This window comes from Wolffia australiana, chromosome 18 (assembly GCF_029677425.1).
Source record: "Wolffia australiana isolate 7733 chromosome 18, ASM2967742v1".
Lineage (NCBI taxonomy): Eukaryota > Viridiplantae > Streptophyta > Magnoliopsida > Alismatales > Araceae > Wolffia > Wolffia australiana.
In genome coordinates this window covers 1,542,221-1,561,249 of record NC_135852.1, presented here as the reverse complement: position 1 = coordinate 1,561,249, position 19,029 = coordinate 1,542,221, and the positions used below count along the sequence as shown (strand labels likewise).

At 41.0% G+C, this 19,029-nt stretch overlaps 2 protein-coding genes and 6 non-coding genes across 8 annotated transcripts; all 8 read left to right on the top strand.

Annotated features, from left to right (window-relative positions):
- Positions 1-275: 275 nt before the first annotated feature.
- XLG3 (extra-large GTP-binding protein 3) lies at positions 276-8,015 on the top strand. The gene is made up of 10 exons (XM_078589552.1): positions 276-416; positions 496-1,445; positions 1,538-1,675; positions 1,895-1,999; positions 2,079-2,261; positions 3,495-3,669; positions 4,527-4,759; positions 5,266-5,441; positions 5,822-6,019; positions 6,826-8,015. The coding sequence occupies exons 2-10, from the start codon at positions 624-626 to the stop codon at positions 7,205-7,207; spliced, it is 2,412 nt and encodes an 803-aa protein (XP_078445678.1). The 5' UTR covers positions 276-416; positions 496-623; the 3' UTR covers positions 7,208-8,015.
- Positions 8,016-9,898: 1,883 nt separating this feature from the next.
- Positions 9,899-18,502, top strand: STRS1 (DEA(D/H)-box RNA helicase family protein). Its single transcript, XM_078589787.1, has 13 exons — positions 9,899-10,370; positions 10,453-10,577; positions 14,890-14,997; positions 15,403-15,483; positions 16,103-16,181; positions 16,299-16,384; positions 16,444-16,500; positions 16,581-16,648; positions 16,904-16,972; positions 17,053-17,146; positions 17,235-17,399; positions 17,502-17,594; positions 18,110-18,502. The coding sequence occupies exons 1-13, from the start codon at positions 9,941-9,943 to the stop codon at positions 18,194-18,196; spliced, it is 1,542 nt and encodes a 513-aa protein (XP_078445913.1). The 5' UTR covers positions 9,899-9,940; the 3' UTR covers positions 18,197-18,502.
- LOC144715388 (small nucleolar RNA Z122) lies at positions 11,337-11,420 on the top strand. Its single transcript, XR_013584616.1, has one exon. It is a non-coding gene; the product is annotated as a small nucleolar RNA Z122 (small nucleolar RNA).
- Positions 11,496-11,579, top strand: LOC144715393 (small nucleolar RNA Z122). The gene has a single exon (XR_013584621.1). It is a non-coding gene; the product is annotated as a small nucleolar RNA Z122 (small nucleolar RNA).
- On the top strand, positions 11,655-11,738 carry LOC144715392 (small nucleolar RNA Z122). The gene has a single exon (XR_013584620.1). It is a non-coding gene; the product is annotated as a small nucleolar RNA Z122 (small nucleolar RNA).
- LOC144715389 (small nucleolar RNA Z122) lies at positions 11,814-11,897 on the top strand. Its single transcript, XR_013584617.1, has one exon. It is a non-coding gene; the product is annotated as a small nucleolar RNA Z122 (small nucleolar RNA).
- Positions 11,974-12,057, top strand: LOC144715390 (small nucleolar RNA Z122). The gene has a single exon (XR_013584619.1). It is a non-coding gene; the product is annotated as a small nucleolar RNA Z122 (small nucleolar RNA).
- Positions 12,132-12,215, top strand: LOC144715394 (small nucleolar RNA Z122). Its single transcript, XR_013584622.1, has one exon. It is a non-coding gene; the product is annotated as a small nucleolar RNA Z122 (small nucleolar RNA).
- Positions 18,503-19,029: the final 527 nt, after the last annotated feature.

The following is a 19,029-nucleotide window of genomic DNA, read 5'->3' as shown; positions in this document are numbered from 1 at the left end:
ATGATAACCCCGCCCTCCCTTGCCACGTGACCCCACGTGCCACTACTCAGCTTCATCACGCGCACCAGACCCGTGCACATCGCCTCGCACCACTCCCCCCTCGTACCCCAACGACCAAACGAGCCATCTCAGCCGTCCATCCATCCCCATCTCTTCTGCACCGTCCATCGGCTGAATCCAGAGGGACCCACCTCTCTGACCGCATCAGTTGACCGGATGAACCGCCTCTATCGTGTTCCCGTGAGGGAGGGATAGGGCACCGGATACGCGCTTCTTCCGGAGGAACAGCGTACCGCTTCGTGGAGGGTATAAACAGCGGGAAGCCGGGCTGATAGTTCTTCTCTCCCGGCCGATCGATCCTTCCAAACTCCGTTTTCAATGGCGGTAATCGCGAAGAAATCGCATGAATTCGCGCGGTGAGAATCTCTCCGAGCAGTGCTTCTTCCTGTTTTTTGTTTCGCTTTTTTCTGTCGTTTAATTCCCCTTCTTCTGTAGCTCGTTGCTGTTCCTCGTCCAGGAAGATGTCTTACTGTGACGAAACTGTTCAAATCTCTTTGAAATAAGGATTTTCTCCTCAGATCGAGGTTTTCTGGAGCTCTGCTCATGCGATTTGATCGTCGGAAATGAGTGAAAGGGAAACGAGGAGCGCGCTGCCTGACAATCTCGATTACTCCTTCGCGATGGAGTACGAGGGACCGCCAGTTGCCTGCGAACCGCCGAGCGTCGACCCCGTGGATTCAAACCTAGTCGATATTCATGCCCCGGAGGAGATCGCAGAAGTTCAGCCGGTGGCCGCGTCTGAATTCCCTTTCCACTGTGCTACTGTATCCGGGAGCTCGGGATCTGTGGCTTCAGTTCTTCAAAACGGGGAGTTCTCTTCGGACTCCGCTGGGTCTGCTCGTAGCTCTGCGGATGGGCAATTCTTGCAGGCCGAGAACAATACAAGGAAAACCCACGTTACTTTTGCTGAAAAATCAGAGAGGGATGCTGCAACGGCTTCTCCTCGTTGCGCTGAGGGGATCAAGAAGGAGAGAATGAAGAGGGAGTGCTTCAGATGTGGGAAGAGAAAGTGGGAGAGAAAGGAGAGTTGCTTGGTTTGCGGTGCAAAGTACTGCGCTTTGTGTGTGTTGAGAGCAATGGGGTCGATGCCAGAAGGGAGAAAGTGTGTGATTTGCATTGGGCAGCCGATTGACGAGTCCAAGAGATCGAGACTTGGGAAATCTTCGAGGATCTTGTCGCATTTGCTCAACCCACTTGAAATCAGACAGATTATGAAGGCTGAGAAGGAGTGCTCGACCAATCAGCTGCGGCCGGAGCAGGTCATCGTTAATGGGCTTCCTTTAAGACCGGAAGAGATGGCGGATTTGTTGAGTTGCTCCTTACCTCCGAAGAAACTGAAGCCGGGGAGCTACTGGTATGACAAGGATTCTGGTCTTTGGGGAAAGGCAAGTAGAGCTTCACACTCTTGGATCTTTGCTCCATTCAAAAAATGATTATATCTTATCTTTTTTTCAAAATATTAACGTGAGCACTACAGGAGGGGGAGAAACCTTGTAGAATCATAAGTTCAAACCTAAATTTCGGGGGAAGATTAGGCCCAGACGCGAGTCGTGGTAATACGGAAGTTTTCATTAATGGCAGGGAGATCACAAAGACCGAACTGAGGGTGTTGAAGGTACTTCTGGAAAACTCCTCTTTATAATCGTTTGCTTTGTTTCATTCTCTTTCTTTATTTCTTATCAAGACGAGCTGTTGGGTTATAAAACATCCATCTTTTGATTCCTTGATGCTGATTTTCCTTTTAGCTTGTATGTACCCTTATCTTCCCTAATGTTGTAAACTGGTTTTTCTTTTCGAAATAAGAGAATGATTATATCGCACATGATGTTTTCAGTTTGCAAGGGTTCAGTGCCCACGAGATACACATTTCTGGGTTTATGATGATGGTCGATACGAAGAGGAGGGGCAGAACAATATAAAGGGGAAAATATGGGAAAAGGTGAAAATTTCTCTTTTTAATCTACTTTTGGCTTTAAAACACGGCAAACAAGGAAATCACTTGCCACCTTTTTTCACAGGCTACTACACGTTTGATTTGCTCGCTGTTGTCTCTACCTGTACCTCATTCTCATGCCCAAAAAGGAGAGGAAATCTATTCTTATTCTGCGAGACCTGTCCCTGAATATTTGGAGCCAAAAAGAATTCAAAAACTCCTGTTAATGGGCTCCCAAGGTGCAGGAACGAGTACAATCTTTAAGCAGGTATTTCTGCAAATTTCTTGCATTCCTTTTTTTCATGATCATTTTGTTTAATTCAAGATGGATAAAGTTTGGATGTATGTAAAACCATAATTGATATTTTGTTACATTTTGTTCGATATTAGATAGTGATACGATCCCCCAACCCTTCCTCGGGAATTTTGGTCCGTTACCCTTTTCATGTATGTTTACCTCTAAATACCTTTAGCCGTTTGAATTCTGATAATGACTCATAACAGAAAACCAGTCAACAAACAAGGCTCAGTCAACTACTGAGCCTTGGGTGGAAAAAATAATAGATTTTTAAAAATCTTAGGGTAATACATATCCCCTTTTAGACATGGTCGTTCTGTTATTTTTGTGTGAATTTGTGCGAATTGTTCGTTCTATTCGTTTTTCCGAACAGAACAAAAACAAATTCGAACAGAACATCGCACGGACCCGTGTGCGGTTCTTTTGTTCGCGTTGTGCGAATTTTGTTCTAGTTTTGTGCAAATGTGCGAATTTGTGCGAATATACGAATTTGTGCGAATGTGCGAATTTTGTTCGTTTTTGAAAAAAAAAGAACAGAACAAAGAACAAGGAAGTGTGCGGTTCTTTTCTGCGAGTTTTTTGTTTGTTTAAAACAAACAGAACAGAACAGAACAACCATGTCTACCCCCTTGTAAGTTCATTTGACACTCCTTTTTGATAAATGATCAATTTGTGGTTTGAATGCATGAGTAGCTGTATCTGGCTGTTGTGAGGGCAAGAAATTCCGATTGGGAAGTTCTTTTAGGTTCTCATCTCTCTCTCTCTCTTCTTCTGTATTATCTCTTCCATCTTTCCCGTCTTCCTTTCTCTCTCTTGTCCCATTTCTTGATTTCGTTAGATGTACATGAGGATCATAACAGTAGCCCTCCGTTTTAGGAGGCCTACATTAATCATTTGAAAGTTTTATCTTGGCAGTGTCCAACTCTCTCTCTATCTCTCGTTTCTTGGCGACGATCTTACTGCCAGCCTATCTTTCCTTTCCTCTTTTCCTCATTGATCCTAAATCTGGGATCTTTTCTTACTTCCCTAAATCACGTTACAATTAGATAGGATCCCAACCAGTATCATACTGTTAGTTTGTATTTTTATATGTTTGATGCCGTGAAATGTATTTTTATATCGTGAAATGCCACGATAGAAAAGATACTTTAAGGACGCTGGCAAAGAAATTGACTGCGTTATTTTACTTGCTACCGACAACAGGCAGTGTTTTTATACGGGAACAAGTTCACATTTGACGAAAGACAAAACATTAAACTGATGATTCAGAGCAACATCTACAAGTATCTCAGTATTTTGCTCGAGGGACGAGAACGCTTTGAGGAAGAAGATAACGCTCGGATTGCTCTTCATCAGCCTGATCAGCTTGGCGGAGAAGGTGAAATATTCAAAAAAACCTCCGACTTCCCTTTATTTGCCTATAAGGTTTGGCGTCAACAATGATGATGAAAATGCATCATCATCATCATCTGGTTTCCAACAGCCATCCTGATCACGGTCTCCTTCATGGGGAATCAACACCGTTATCTTTATCCGGTTTCTATGAGCCATTGTCATCATTTACTCTATCCAATTGGTTTATGATCAGTCGTTATTGTCATCAGATTTCCAAGTGTCATCATCCATCGGTTTCCAACCTAAGATAGAGCATTCAATCGTGTTTTCACCATTGTTATCATCATCAGGCTCCCAATGGCTGCTGTCATCATCAGCATCGTCATCTATTGGTTGGTTAAGAAATTTTCATCATCATTGTCCTAGATTTTCCAACTCTTTGTCATCGTCATCCAAGCTAAGATAGAGCAAGCATCGCTTCAAAAAATTCCATCAATTGAATTTCTCATCGTCTTTTGTCAAAGCCGCCCATGGATGAAGATGATGACGATGAAATTTAATGATGAATTGATAACTAATGCGTCATCGTCCATCAACCCTAGTCGTAAGTTTTATTGCCTGATGTCTTCACCCATTATGATGAAGAGCAAGCGTTATATCTGGGCGTCATGATGTGGGTCGCTGGGGATGCTTTTTATTTAACTTATCTTTCCGGAATTAGAAAAAAAATGAACCAAACGCGAATCACTTTTTAGATGGCAAATGAATGCCACCGCTTGTCTTTCCTTTAAGATAGCGCATGTCAATTATTAAATGAACCCAGGTTGGCTATTCAGTGAATACCAGGTGAGCGGAAGACAACAAACGTTCATTTGAGTCTTACACTTTGTTTTATACCAGGTGGCGGACAGCAAAGAAGTGTGTATTCTATCAATGCGAGGTTGAAACAATTCTCTGACCTGCTTCTGGACATAATTGCCATGGGGAACTTGGACGCGTTCTTCCCTGCGGCAACACGCGAGTATGCTCCCTTGGTTGATGAAATCTGGAAAGATCCTGCCATACAAGAAACATACAAGCGGAGAAAGGAGCTTTATTTTCTTCCAGATGTTGCGGAATACTTCTTGAGTCGTGTGAGTAAGCGCATTTTCTTCATTATGCCTTATTTTGTAATTTTCTTGTCAGGATAGAGGCGACAGAATTTTTTTTAAAATTACAAGTTAATTTTAACCATTTATTTTTCACATTTTAACATTAACTTTATCTTTACGCTTTATTTATTTCTTAAAAAAAACTGTCCTTGTACTGATACCCATTTTTTATAATATGTCGCTCTTATTTCTAGCTTTCTTTTGAATATCTCATTTTAAACTTTTATTTTATGTTTTATATTTTTAATTTTTTTGTCGCTGAATAATTGTTGAGTCGAGTGAGTAAGCGAACCTTTTCCATTTTCTTGTCTGGATTGGAGCGGAAGTTTAGTAAAGATTTTTTTTCTCATTTCCAGTTTGCCGGTCCCCTTAATTGCCCGAGTTGATGTTTTTTCCTTCCAAGATTGTTCTAACTTATCTTTATAAAAATGGAGCTTGAAATTGATTGAAGTTATCTTTATCAAATCACCTGTCAATTTTTTTTGCAGGTTATTGAGATCTCAAGTAATGAGTACGAGCCCTCAAACAGGGATATTCTGTACGCGGAGGGATTGACGCAAGGAAATGGCTTGGCTTTCATTGACTTCTCTCTCGAAGACCGCAGCCCAATGTCTGAACCTTTCCGTGGCAGCAATTCCGAGATGGCGTCGCAACCTCCCACCAGGTCTCTCTTGCATTAAGCTTTGTCAGATGCACGTGCACAGCTTCATCATCATTATCATTATCAGCATCAACGTCCTCATCATACCTGATATTTGTGAATGATCATGCTTGCATGCATCATATGCATTCATGTTTGCATGTTTATCATCATTCATTTCTCTTTGTGGCTTCACATCCCCCCCATCCCCCCCCCCCCTCTTCTTGCATTAACCATTGCATGCTACATGTGCCCAACTTCATCATTATCGTCATTATCACATGTGATTTTTTGCAAACTGTCATGCTTGCATGTTCATTCATGTTCATCATATGGCACATAGGTGAAACGTTATCCCCTCGTCCTTTGGATGCTTATTTATCACAGTTCATCTCTCTCTCTAGATACCAGCTGATACGGGTGAGTGCAAAGGGGATAAGTGAGGGGTGCAAGTGGGTGGAGATGTTCGAGGACGTTCGTGTGGTCATCTTCTGTGTCTCCCTCAGCGACTACGATCAATGGGGGCTCACCGGCAGTGCCCACAACTCCCCTTTGAAGAACAAGATGATCCACAGCAAGGAGCTCTTCGAGAGCACTGTCAGGTACCTCTCTCTCTCTATCTCTTTCTCATTTTCTCATTCTCTCATATATTTTCCCTCTCATACGCCTGTTCTCTCTCTCTCTCTCTCTTCCTTATTTGCTCATACCCTCTTTCTTATCCATTTTGTCTCCTATCCTCCCTCTTTCTCATTCTGTCACGTCCTCTCTCTCGTATAGTGCATGGACCTGGACAGGACGGTTATTTCGTCTATGGACGAAAAAATTGTCCCGTCTGCGAGTTCGGACAAATGACCAGACGTAGAATTGTTTGCTGGTCTTCGGATGGGATTATTTTTTTTGTCCATGGAGAAATAACTATCCTGTCCGGGGCCTTGGACAGTGGACGGAACGGTCTCTGCCTCTCGTGGGAGTCAAGTAGGAGCCTGAGAGCTCCAGCTGGCCGACATGTGCTGTACCACTTGTCAATTCAGCGACTACTTCATCCCAGACATTGAATAAGACGGGAATGTCTTGGACGGAACGGTCTCCAGACGGGATGGGACATGGACGAAAATATTTGGGACGGAACGAACTCTGGACGGGACGATTCAGACGAACCTCTAAAAATTGGGACATAGGACGGGATGATCTTCGTCTTTCCCGTCCTTCGTCCTGTCCTGGACGGTTGTGCACTATACAATACTCTCTCATGCACAATTACCCCTCTCATCAGCCCATAGTATCTCTCTGCTCTCTCTCTCTCTCATCAACTCTCTTTAGTTGCATATCCTCTCTCTCTCTACTCTGCTACTCTCTCGTTCTCGTGAAATGTTTTGTTTGATATCTCATCTGTGACATCGCTGAGCAGGCACCCAGCTTTCCGTGAGACCCCGTTTGTGCTGGTGCTGAACAAGTTCGACACGTTCGAGAAGAAGATTGCAGAAACGCCGTTGTCGGCGTGCGACTGGCTCGCCGGGTTCAGGCCGGTACGTGGGGGAGACGGCGGGTCACCGGCGCACCAGGCCTACTTCTACGTGGCGATGCGGTTTAAGGAGCTCTACACAGCGTTGACGGGGCGGAAGCTGTTCGTCTGGCAAGCCCGGGCGAGGGACCCGACCACTGTTGACGAGGCGTTCAAGTACATACGCGAGGTAATCAAGTGGGAGGATGAGAAGGACCAGGCCTTCCCCCCAGATGACTCCTTCTATAGCACCGATCTCAGCTCCTCTCCCTTTGTGCAACCTCTCTAACTCGATCTCTCGTACTCTTACTCTCACCCTCATTCTCTCTCTCTCTCTTACTCTTACTCTCACCCTCATTCTCTCTCTCTCTCTTCCTCTCTCTTACTCTTACTCTTACTCTTACTCTCACCCTCATTCTCTCTCTCTCTCTCTCTCTCTCCCTCTTTCTTACTCTTACTCTCACCCTCATTCTCTCTCTCTCTCTCTCTCTTTCTTACTCTTACTCTCACCCTCATTCTCTCTCTCTCTCTCTCTCTCTCTCTCTCTCTTCCTCTCTCTTACTCTTACTCTCTCTCTTCCTCTCTCTTACTCTTATTCTCACCCTCATTCTCTCTCTCTTCGTTATACTTCTGTCCCTCCCTCTATTTCTCTCATCCTCTCTCTCATTATAATTCTGTCCCCCTCTCTATTTCTTTCATCCTCTCCTCTCTCTCCCTCCCACTCTCATTCATTGTCTTTCTCTCTCTATTTCTTTCATCCTCTCCTCTCCCTCACTCCCACTCTCATTCATTGTCTTTCTCTCTCTTTTCTCTCTCTTTCTCTCTCTTGTTCTGTCTCTTTCTTTATTTCATTCTCATACTCCGTTCTCTCACCGTCATTCTCTTATCCTCTCTTCATCTTTCTTTCTCACTCTTATCCTCTCCGTTTCCTTCTCTTTCCCCTTGTTTCTCTCTCTCTCTCTCTTTATATTTTTGTATCTATTCATTCTTCTTTGTCCTGGGTTTCATTTTCAGAAGAGACCCTTATCCTCCTTAGGTAGCCTCTTTCTTTGTAACGTGTTTATCACATAGTTTGAAAGATCTAAGTCCATCTCCCACTCTCATTTCTTGTGCAATTCGTCGATTTGTATGCATTTATTTTAATGAAATCAAGTTGGGGTTAAAAGTTCAGAATAAACCCTTCAGTTCATCCTCTTACTTGGTAATATAAATGTATATTGTATCCTATGATATATGATACTATCATTAATTATCCTACTCGTTTAGTCAGTGAAGTGAAGGATGGAAAGAGGGACCAGGCCGGTAGGTTGTTTACTTTCACAAACATAATTATTATTAATTTTGTGTTGATCTCCGATTTTGTGTGATCTTTCCACTTTTCACTGAGTTTAGTTGGAAGTGAAAGATGGAAAAGGGGACCAGACCGGTTGGTCATGTACTTCCACAATCATAATTAGTATTAATTTTGGGTTGATCGCCGATTTGTGTGATCTTTCCACTTTTTCTTCAAAAAAGAATTCATAAAATATCCTATATTGTCACGTACTACGCTACGCTGTCATATAGTATGGTCCTACCTGGGCATTCTTTATTTGCACCAAAAAGCATAAAGGGCTTCCAAAATGTCGATTTTTTACCATCATCATATTGAAAATATGGTGCAGGTCAATAATTAAAGAGATTTTCACTCATTTGTATAAATTAATAGATTCGCTAAAAATATTTATTACTTAGATTGACCCAAGTCTTAATGACAACAGTGCCCTGATTCACATATCCCCTAATGCTTGTCTGTCATACCTATGAGAACATTAATTAGAGGAGTGGGTTTCATATCAACCATAAGTGGCTACATGTATTCGACTATAACTATAGTTTATGGCGTGTCAAGTGCTTCATCTTGTTTAACTGTTAGTTGCACAGAGTTCACCTAACATATGGATCACACTGTTAAATTTAACCGAGAATATAGAAAGTTGGAGAGTTATTGGATATTTGAAAAAGTTTCCCCATTATTATGTAAAAAACAAAGTGGTTGGATTAGACACTCTCAGACCTTTGACCCAAAACCAATGACAAGTTAATTTTTATTTAATTACCTGGATAATGGGTTTTGTGAAAATAAATAAAAAATAAAAGAGCTAAATAGGTCTTGACTAGGTCAGTATGTAAACTAGGATATTTACGCTCCACGCCTGCAACCTATCGAACACTGAAATTTTACACATATAAAATCAACTTCCGTGATGTCCACTGCAAGACTGGATCGGCCTCGAGCACGACCCTGGGGCCAGTCGTACCCGACCCCGTGATTCTTGCCAATATTCTTAATTATTTTCTTATGCAAAAATATGTCTCTAACAGTTTAAGCCAAACTAGTATATGATACTTAAAACCATATATGGTAATTTTATAATTATTTTTCTGGATTGTCCCGGACGTGGACGATGGACGGGACGGGACGAAGTTCGTCCCGTCTGACCTCCGGATATTTCAACTTTGTCCAAACCGTCCTGTCCAGGGATTCGTCCATTGAAGAAAAAAATCATCCGCGTCCCGACTGACTTTGCCAGTTTCGCCCCGTCCAGAGAGAAACCGTCCTGTCCCACGTCCCAGAAGAAAAAAAACATGTTTTAAAATTTGAATATACTTTTAATATGGATTTTTCTTAGTTTTTTAGGTAAATATGGAGGAGAGAGAAAGCAGAGTGACATATGTAAATAAAAAGCAGTGACTTTGATGCAAAATGTAAAGGAATTGATTAAACAATGCCACTTGGCAAGACTTTCAGACGGGACGGTTTTTTAGTCCCGGGACGAAATTCCGTCCTGCTTGCCGTCCAATCTCGCGAACGGGACGAATTTTCCGTCACGGGACGAAAATCCGTCCCGTCCGCGCGCTATACTTGTAATTTCAAGCAACATGAAGGGCGGTTAAATTAGAGAATCAGTAGAAAGAGAAACCCGCCGTTAAACCCTAAAACCCTTCTCTTCGTCTTCGTCGTCGCCTTCGATCTCCAGCGATGGGCCAAAGCTTGGATCCAGCGGCAATGGAGAATCAAGGCGAGAAGAAGAGGAAGAAGAGGAAGAAGAAGAGCAAGAAGAGCGAGGAGACCCTGTCCAACGGCCACGCCGTGGCGGAATCCGAGAAGAAGAAGAAGAAGAAGAGGAAAATCGGGGAAGAAAACGGTGCGGAAAACGATGGCGCGGAAATTAAGACGAAGACGAAGGGTTTGATCGAGGATGACGCTCTCTGGAAGGGCGTTTCCGTGTCTGGGAAGAATTCCGAGGATTCTCGATACTCTGCGTTGCAGGCGTTTTCTGATTCTGGGCTTCCTGAGAACGTGCTCGTGTGTTGTAAGAAATTCAGTAAGCCTTCGCCTATTCAGGCAAATGCGTGGCCTTTTTTGTTGGACGGCAGGGATTTTGTGGGGATTGCGGCAACTGGGTCTGGTGAATTTTTTGCTCGGACTTGTCGGAATTATCTCTTTGGCTGCGGAAAATTTGACCCAATTTTTACCTGAATTTGTTCTAGGTAAAACTCTGGGGTTTGGTGTTCCTGCGCTCATGCACATATTAAACAAGAAGAAAGCGGAAAAGCTGAAGAAAGCAGTTCCTAGGTGTCTGGTGTTGTCACCTACGCGGGAGTTAGCGCAACAGGTCAATTGATTATCCATTCCGCCGGATGCCATTTATTTTTCTTCTCACTACTTTTTTTGAAGTTTTTGTGTGGCGAGCATATCCTTGTTCGCATGCGATGATGTCTTAATCCCTATAGAATATTTCATTGGTTTGTTTTCTGGATCTCTCCTCAACTGAAGGGTGTTCTTTGAATATTTTATTGAACATTCGGCATTCATAGAGTTGTAGAACTTAGTCATTATTATTGACTCCGTTCGCAGGAAAATTTCAAGTTTCTCGTACGTATGCTTGTTATTTTCTTTCTTTTGAGCACTGTGTTTTAGTGGCCGAATCGCAAGTATTGTTATCCCTTCTAGATAGTTTGGTCTTATGAGTCTAAAATACCAGTGAGGCTCGCCGTGCTGTACATCTTATTTATTATTCATCTGTTTTCATAAAATCATTGCTCTATTGGTTCGGCTGCGTTTATTAAATAGTTCAGATATTTGGGGGGAAGGACGAGATCATTATTATCTATTCTAACTTGTCCTTGCCCGTCGATCCGATTCAATTTCACAGCCTTAAATTTCAATTGTAGAGCCTTATCACGAGAGAAATGATCGTAAATCACTGGTCAATCTAAGTATTTGGTCTATGATATTTGGTCTGCGAAGAGATTGATGTGATCTATGCTGAATGGTTTTTGCTGATCAGTCTTGTCCCATATTCTATCAAATTGATTTCAGATTCTCAGCACTATTTTGAGAACGTTTTTCTCTAACCATTGGAACTATGTTTTTTGGGAAGGATGATATCTAATGGCTATCAAGAGATTGATATGGTCAATGGTGAATAATTTTTGCACGTCAGTCTGATCCCAAATTCGTGTCAAATTGTTTTCCGATTCTCGAGCATTGTTATAAGAAAGTATTTCTCAAACCAATGAATCAATGTTTTTGTGGGAATGAAGATATCTGATGTCTATCAAGAGACTGATATGGTCAACGGTGAATAACTTTTGCACGTCAGTCTGATCCCGAATTTGTGTCAAATTGTTTTCCGATTCTCGAGCATTGTTATGAGAAAGTATTTCTCAAACCAATGAATCAATTTTTTTGTGGGAATGATGATATCTGATGTCTGTCAAGAGACTGATATGGTCAATGGTGAATAACTTTTGCACGTCAGTCTGATCCCGAATTTGTGTCAATTTTTTTTCCAATTCTCGAGCATTATTATTAGAAAGTATTTCTCAAACCAATGAATCAATGTTTTTGTGGGAATGATGATATTTGATGTCCGTCAAGAGACTGATATGGTCTATGGTGAATAACTTTTGCACGTCAGTCTGATCCCGAAGTTTTGTCAATTTTTTTTTCCGATTCTCGAGCATTATTAAAAGAAAGTATTTCTCAAACCAATGAATCAATGTTTTTGTGGGAATGATGATATTTGATGTCCGTCAAGAAACTGATATGGTCCATGGTGAATAACTTTTGCACGTCAGTCTGATCCCGAATTTTTGTCAATTTTTTTCCGATTCTCGAGCATTATTAAAAGAAAGTATTTCTCAAACCAATGAATCAATGTTTCTTTGGGTAGGATGATATCTGATGTCTGTCAAGAGACTGATATGGTCAATGGTGAATAACTTTTGCACGTCAGTCTGGTCCCAAATTCGTGTCAAATTGATTTTCGATTCTTGAGCATTATCATGAGAAAATTATCCCTCAATCGACTGCCAATGAGTGTGTTTCTCCATATTCTTTCCTCTTATCTGCCAAAGCATCATCTTTCTGTGTATTGACACGATTTTATTTTGATCATTCCTACATGGAGAAAGTTCAACAGGGAAACGCTACTCAAGCCTTCTACTTAATGTAGTGCGATTCATTCCATTAAATTTCAAAGTTTGGTTATTCTAGTCTTTAGATTGTCTTGTCAACACAGTGATATTTTCTTCGTCCTAAAAGAATCATCGATTTGGCTTATCTTTGATGAAGCATTTTTTGAAGGTTTTCGTCATTAATGTATGAAATATGAGACGATTTGAATGTGGGTACCTCCTTGCTTTGTGGCGGATAGCTGTGAGTGCGGTCTGCTCTTTGTATTAACATATGAATTAATCCATTTGAGGATACTTATGACGTCTCTTGGGTTTTGTGTTCTAGTTTAATAACTGATACACTTTTATGTCATTTGTTTATTTATCTTATGTAAAAGTCATGTCGCAGGCTTAGATTAAATCGCCTTCATTCTTTGTCATGCATCAGTTGATACAAATGCCATACTTCAGTTGCCATACATCAGTTGATATTTAAGATAATAATTTATTTTTATCTCCATCTCTCCTTGTGATGGGGAAAGAGATATATGGCATTTGTATCCTATTGATTGATTTTTAAAATGTATGGGGAAAGATATAATTTTCTGATGACGAGTTTCTCTTCCGACGTGCTCATGCCTGTGTGAGGTGCGTTTTTTTTAGTGGAGACGGCAGTGATAAAATTTTTCACTTGCTTCAAGTTTATTCACATTTTAATTATGTTTCAGTGTCTTCCTCCAATATTTTTATAGCGTTTATATTTCTTCAAAAAACAATATGTATATTTTTTTATTATTGGCAAAAAACATGGTGCCGGGTACGGCCAACCCGAGGGCTGTGCCCGTAGTCCGATCCAGCCGTGCCCTGGACGCCACCCGGGAGGTTTTTATTTATAAGATGTAGTGTTTTTCAATGTTTATAGGCGTGGAACGAGTATATATATCCCAATTACACTCGGATCCCACTCGTCCACGCCCATATTTAGGGAAAAGAAAAGATACATGAGTGATACCGCGCGAGGAAGTGTGTGCGCCTCCGTCCCTCCGGAGCTGCTCTGCGATGTCGATGTAGTAGCTGGTGACGCTCTATTCGGGGTGTCTTCTCCGTCGTCAAGTGTGCTCGAAGTAGTGCCCGGTGACGCTCTAGTCGAGGCGGCCGCTGTCCACGCCTCGAATGCCAGCACTCCACGCAATCCTCCAATCTCGCGGGCTTGGCTTCGCGAGGAGGCGGCGTGTGCGGAGGGAGGGCATGCCAAGACGATCGAGCCGATGGCATTCTCGGGCTGTGGTCGGGAGCACCTGCCAAGAATGGAAAAGAGAGGAGGGGGTGCGGACATGTACCGCGTGGTTGGCAAGGGCATCGGCTGTCTGGTTGCCCTCTCGCAGCTGGTGACGATAGCACGCTATGCGCGAGCGGCACCGCACGATGTCTTTCCACACGCGATGTAGCCGCCACTGGGAACATGTGCCTGAACGAAGCATATCAACCAATATTTGTGAGTCCGATTCCACGACGATATTGTTAAGGTTTTGTTCCTCACAGAGGAGTAGACGGTCACGTATCGCCATGGCCTCGGCTACTGTGTTAGTTTGTATGCCATAAAAAGAAGAAAAGGCAAAAAGTAAACTCCCTGTGTGGTCTCTGAGGATACCTCCTCCCCCTGCTGGCCCCGGATTCCCTTTCGCCGCCCCATCCACATTCAGTTTAAGATAGCCTATTGGTGGCGGGAGCCAATAAACAACTCGATACTGGATGCGGGTGGCAGCGGGGGTCACCGGGATGCCAATAGAACGGAGGAGGGTGCACGCGAGTGCTGATCGGCCGACTCGAGAGGGGAGTAGAGGATGGATGTGCTGAAGCCACAGCTGAACTCGACGCATGATGTCCACTGCGCGCATGGGTGTACCTGCGAAACGAGAAGAATTTCGCCCCTTCCAAATCTCCCATAGAAGATAAGCTATGGTGATGGGGAGAATGGGGCTCCGGGCGGAGCGAGTTGGCCAGATGATCAAAAAATAAAAAAAAATATTAGCTCCATTTATTTTAATAGCGATTATTAGCTCCATTTATTTTTATGACTTGCGCCTAGCATTATTCTGTATTTTTACCATAATTCCATGTAATGTGTCTGTCCATGCTGAGACGAAATAAATGACTTTGGCTGTTATATGGGTTTGGAATTCTGAACTTTGATTATCCTCAAAGAAATCAAAATCTTGTACGCTTTTATCTTTCTCATCTTCAACTCAACTTAAAGACCGTACTATCAATTATGGTTTGGATCCTTCTTGACAATTTTCTTACTTACTCTTTGGGGGTTAAACGATCTAATGTAGCGATGGTTGATTCATAAGTTCATGTATTAAAATTTCTCGGTAAGATGTGATGAAAACATCCTTCCATATTTTTTAAATCTGCATTTCTTGGTGGTTCTGAAAGTTCATGTGCGAAATCAGTATATTTTTACTACATGGTTCTTCAGTTGTCATGACGCATCATCACTGTCTCGCTTGTGTTTGATTACAGATTGCGGATGTTTTGTTGGACGCTGGTAATTCTTGCGGAGTGAAATCTGTTTGTGTATATGGAGGGACTTCGAAAGGACCACAGATCAGCTCACTGAAGTCTGGAGTAGTAAGAACTTGATTTTCGAAATCACTTCCCTGCTTTCATTCCAATTATCTTTTGTAGCTTAATTAAAATAGCTAAGTATCTTAATGAATTATCCTATTTAATTCTTTATTATATCTTAGCACTATTTCTGAGGTAAATGGCGATAATACAGAATAAATAAACGTTTTGTTGGTATTTTGTGCTCAACAAATTCAATGTGGACTGAAAACAGTGCATCAACCTGGTAGCTGTTAAATTAACTCCAGATTTTTATCTTTCTGGTGATACTTTGTTGTACAAATTGAGTCTCTCTGTTATTCATCTACTTCCCTCGTGTGAATTAGTGTCCGGACTTGCATTATTCATGAAGTTCGGCCCTGTAAATTTGTCCTACTTTTCCATGATGATGCTTCTCTATTATTTCAGGATATTGTCATCGCCACTCCTGGACGTTTGAAAGACTTGATTGAAATGGGTGTTTGTGATCTTAAGAACGTCTCATTTGCGGTGAGTGCAACTCCGAATAAGAAAATTTTCAAATGCTCCGTTGTTATTATCAATTTTTGGAATCATTGTGAAATGCTCCTCCCTTTTGTCATCTAGGATTGTAGACAAACATAAAGGATTTTTGAATCCTCGGTCCGACTGGTTTAAATACCAAAATTACATATAACTGGACCATGCCTTCGTCACCTATTCTCCCCGTGGAGAATGAGTAACATAAAGGGTGTGATGTGGGCTACTTTTATAATGTTGCCCATTTCCAACGTAAAGAGGATAAATGAAAAAAAACATTTTTTAAAGATCTGGTGTAATTAAAATGTAGTTATAAGATAAAAAATACATGACGTGGCCTGATATTCTAGAAGGAATTTTTTTAAGGTGAACTTTTCTTTCATGCACATTCACCTCTTGTATTTTATGTGATGACCATAGTTAATTGAATTTTGTCAAAGGTGTTTAGGATTTCGATAATGCTTGACAATTATAATGTTCTTTCATTCAATTATTTATACCCTTTGTTCCAATTTTCATTCTTTAACTTAATATTCAAAATTAGATATTGTGATATTTGGTTCTTTGAATTCAGCCACTCGAAGAAACTCAGGTGTGAAATTATTTTCAGGTTCTTGATGAAGCTGACAGAATGCTTGACATGGGATTTGAACCCGAAGTCCGCGCTATTTTAAGCCAAACTAACTCCTGTCAGTAACTCCGTTTCGATTTGTCTTTCTTATCTGTGTTTATTACCTTATCAGTTATTGAAAATCACAAGGATTTTGGAACCGACTGTGTGGATAAAAGCTTTTCTTCTTTGTCAGGTCGGCAGATGGTCATGTTTAGTGCCACGTGGCCCTCAGCTGTTCACCAACTTGCTCAGGAGTTCATGGATCCTGACCCAGTTAAAGTATGGATCTTTTTCTTGAAAGGAGGAAAAAAAATTTGCTAATTTTTTATCTGACACAGGTTGTCGTGGGCTCAGAGGACTTAGCTGCAAATCATGATGTAATGCAGATAGTTGAGGTTCTGTTCATGTTGCCATAGCCATTCGCTTATCTGATAGCTACAATGAATAGTTGGTTTGATTTATGATCTCTACTTAGGTTTTGGACGAACAAGCGCGTGATCAGCGTCTGTTCTCTTTGCTCGAGAAATACCACTCTTCTAAGAGGTATTTTTCCTTTTATTTTTCTCACATTTGTAGTTATTTCTGATGTTGCAACCCCCGTTCCATATTTTCTAAGTCGAATACTTGATTTGCTGAAAAATTCTTGGAACGGCAACATAATGCCACGCATCTAAGTGGTCTTTTCCGTTTATTTTTCTCACCGCATTAGAACTGATAACAGACTTTTGGGGGCCTTGTATTTTGTTAATTTTACGAGTCAAATACTTCATAACTCTAGCTTGAAAATTCTTGGAACAGTAACAGAGTGCTGGTCTTTGTGTTATACAAGAAGGAAGCAGCCCGGGTTGAAACTATGCTTCAAAGGAGGTGACCTGGATTCGCTTGTTAGAATCATCGTATGGAATGTTATTTAATATCGTTTTTGTTCTTACTCTGCACTGTGACAGAGGCTGGAAGGCGGTTTCCGTTCACGGGGACAAGGCCCAGAACGCTCGTACAGAGGCTCTTTCCTTGTTCAAGAACGGAAAATGCCCTTTAATGGTTAGTTATAAAAATAAGCTCCGTTCTTCGATGTTTTATAACTATTTTCTAAACATTTGAATATTGTGATGCATCTGAATGCATGCAGATTGCGACGGATGTGGCTTCTCGGGGGCTGGATATCCCTGACGTGGAAGTGGTGATCAACTACAGTTATCCTCTCACTACCGAGGATTATGTACACAGAATTGGTAGAACCGGCCGAGCAGGAAAGAAGGGCGTTGCGCACACTTTCTTTACTAGGGAAAACAGGGTAACTGTTAATATTTTTCTTGAAGTTCGGTGTTTGACTTGGACTTCTTCAATTCATCATTATTATTATTGAAGTGTATCTACTCTTTTTTGGTGTTTTTAGGGTCTCGCTGGAGAGCTCGTTAATGTTCTTAGAGAAGCTGGGCAGATCGTACCTGAATCTCTTACCAAATTCGGTACCCATGTCAAGAAGAAGGTGCATATTTACGCTTCATGGTTTTGCATATTCCTCGTAGTGTATGTACTTTTGATGACTGCTTTTGAATTTTTAGTAATTTCATATTGTTTATGGCTGTGGATTTCAGTAATTATACATCTTTTGTGGGCTGTGAAAGCATTCTCTCTATAGGCTGTGAATTTTCAGTAAATCCTTTTTCTTTTGTGGGCTGTGAATTTCCAGTAACTCTTCTTTTATGGGCTGTGACTTTTCAGTAAGTCTCTCTTTTGTAGACTGAATTTTGGTAATTCACATTTTTATTATCGGCTGTGAATTTTCAGTTACTAGTGATTCTCTATCTTATTTAACTGAAATTATAGCGGCTCAATATCTTTTATATGACGTGTATTTTTAGGATTTTTTTCTTTTGATGCGAAGTGAATTTTAAATTTTCATTTGTTTCTCAACAATGAATTTAGAGTAATTTTATTTCGTTTATGGGCTGTGAAATTTTATTAATTCTTCCTGTGATAAAATATAAATTTTCGATTCAGGAGTCCAAGTTGTACGGAGCCCACTTCAGAGAAATCGGGATGGACGCTCCAAAGTCGACGAAGATCACATTTGATGATTCAGATTAAGGTTTTATGGATCAGCATCGTCCTGCTGAAATCATTCTTTAGCTGGGTGAGGAACAATAGTCAACACATTTAATTATATGTTTGTCGATAAGTTGCCTCAACGTCAACAGCATTTCCCCGACGAGCTGAAGATTTATCTAAACAGGCATCACATCGGGTATGATGGACATTCAGAGGGTTGATATTAGAAATTGAGAATTTATATTATCTGCTAGTCTATAGTTTATTCGGTTGATTTTTTTTGTAAACAGAAAATCGACCTTATCAATGAAGTTAGGCTGCTATTTGATGGGTTTTCTTAGATAATTTTGTTTGTAAAGAAAAAGGTCAACTGATTTACATCAACCTTGTGCATATTTTGGGGGTCTAAATAAATTAATGCATGAATAAATGCCTGTGTAGGGAAATCCTCAGGTGATTTGGATACTAAGAGGAAGGGGATAAATATTTTGGAAATTAATAATTTACACTGGGATCTGAGTGATATCCCACTCCATAAATTGGATAATAGATAAATACATTTATACATTTACTATTCATTCAAATATGAATAACTAACCAAGGGATTTGTAGGGCTTCACAGTTTAGTTTAAAGCGACTTGTGTCAACTTTTAATCTAATTGAATGCAAATTTATAATAATATAATTAAAATGCTCCTGGTATTAGAGTATAGCGATCGGGATTCGGATGACTTGAAGAATCAATTGGAGGTTCGTTCCGAATAGTTTGAATCTTTTGATAGAACAAAAAGTTTGATTGAGTTTGAACAAGTTATTTGATCGATTTAGTTTGTTCGTTTGTGTTCAATTGAACATTTGTTCGAAGAGTTCAT

Bases quoted from the DNA above. Each gene is read 5' to 3' on its own strand.
- STRS1 (XM_078589787.1), top strand. From the start codon at position 9,941: ATGGGCCAAAGCTTGGATCCAGCGGCAATGGAGAATCAAGGCGAGAAG. The intron at 16,501-16,580 runs GTTCTGTTCATG...ATCTCTACTTAG, and splicing joins ATGTAATGCAGATAGTTGAG to GTTTTGGACGAACAAGCGCG. The intron at 16,649-16,903 runs GTATTTTTCCTT...TTCTTGGAACAG, and splicing joins AAATACCACTCTTCTAAGAG to TAACAGAGTGCTGGTCTTTG.
- XLG3 (XM_078589552.1), top strand. From the start codon at position 624: ATGAGTGAAAGGGAAACGAGGAGCGCGCTGCCTGACAATCTCGATTAC. The intron at 4,760-5,265 runs GTGAGTAAGCGC...TTTTTTTTGCAG, and splicing joins CGGAATACTTCTTGAGTCGT to GTTATTGAGATCTCAAGTAA. The intron at 6,020-6,825 runs GTACCTCTCTCT...ATCGCTGAGCAG, and splicing joins CTCTTCGAGAGCACTGTCAG to GCACCCAGCTTTCCGTGAGA.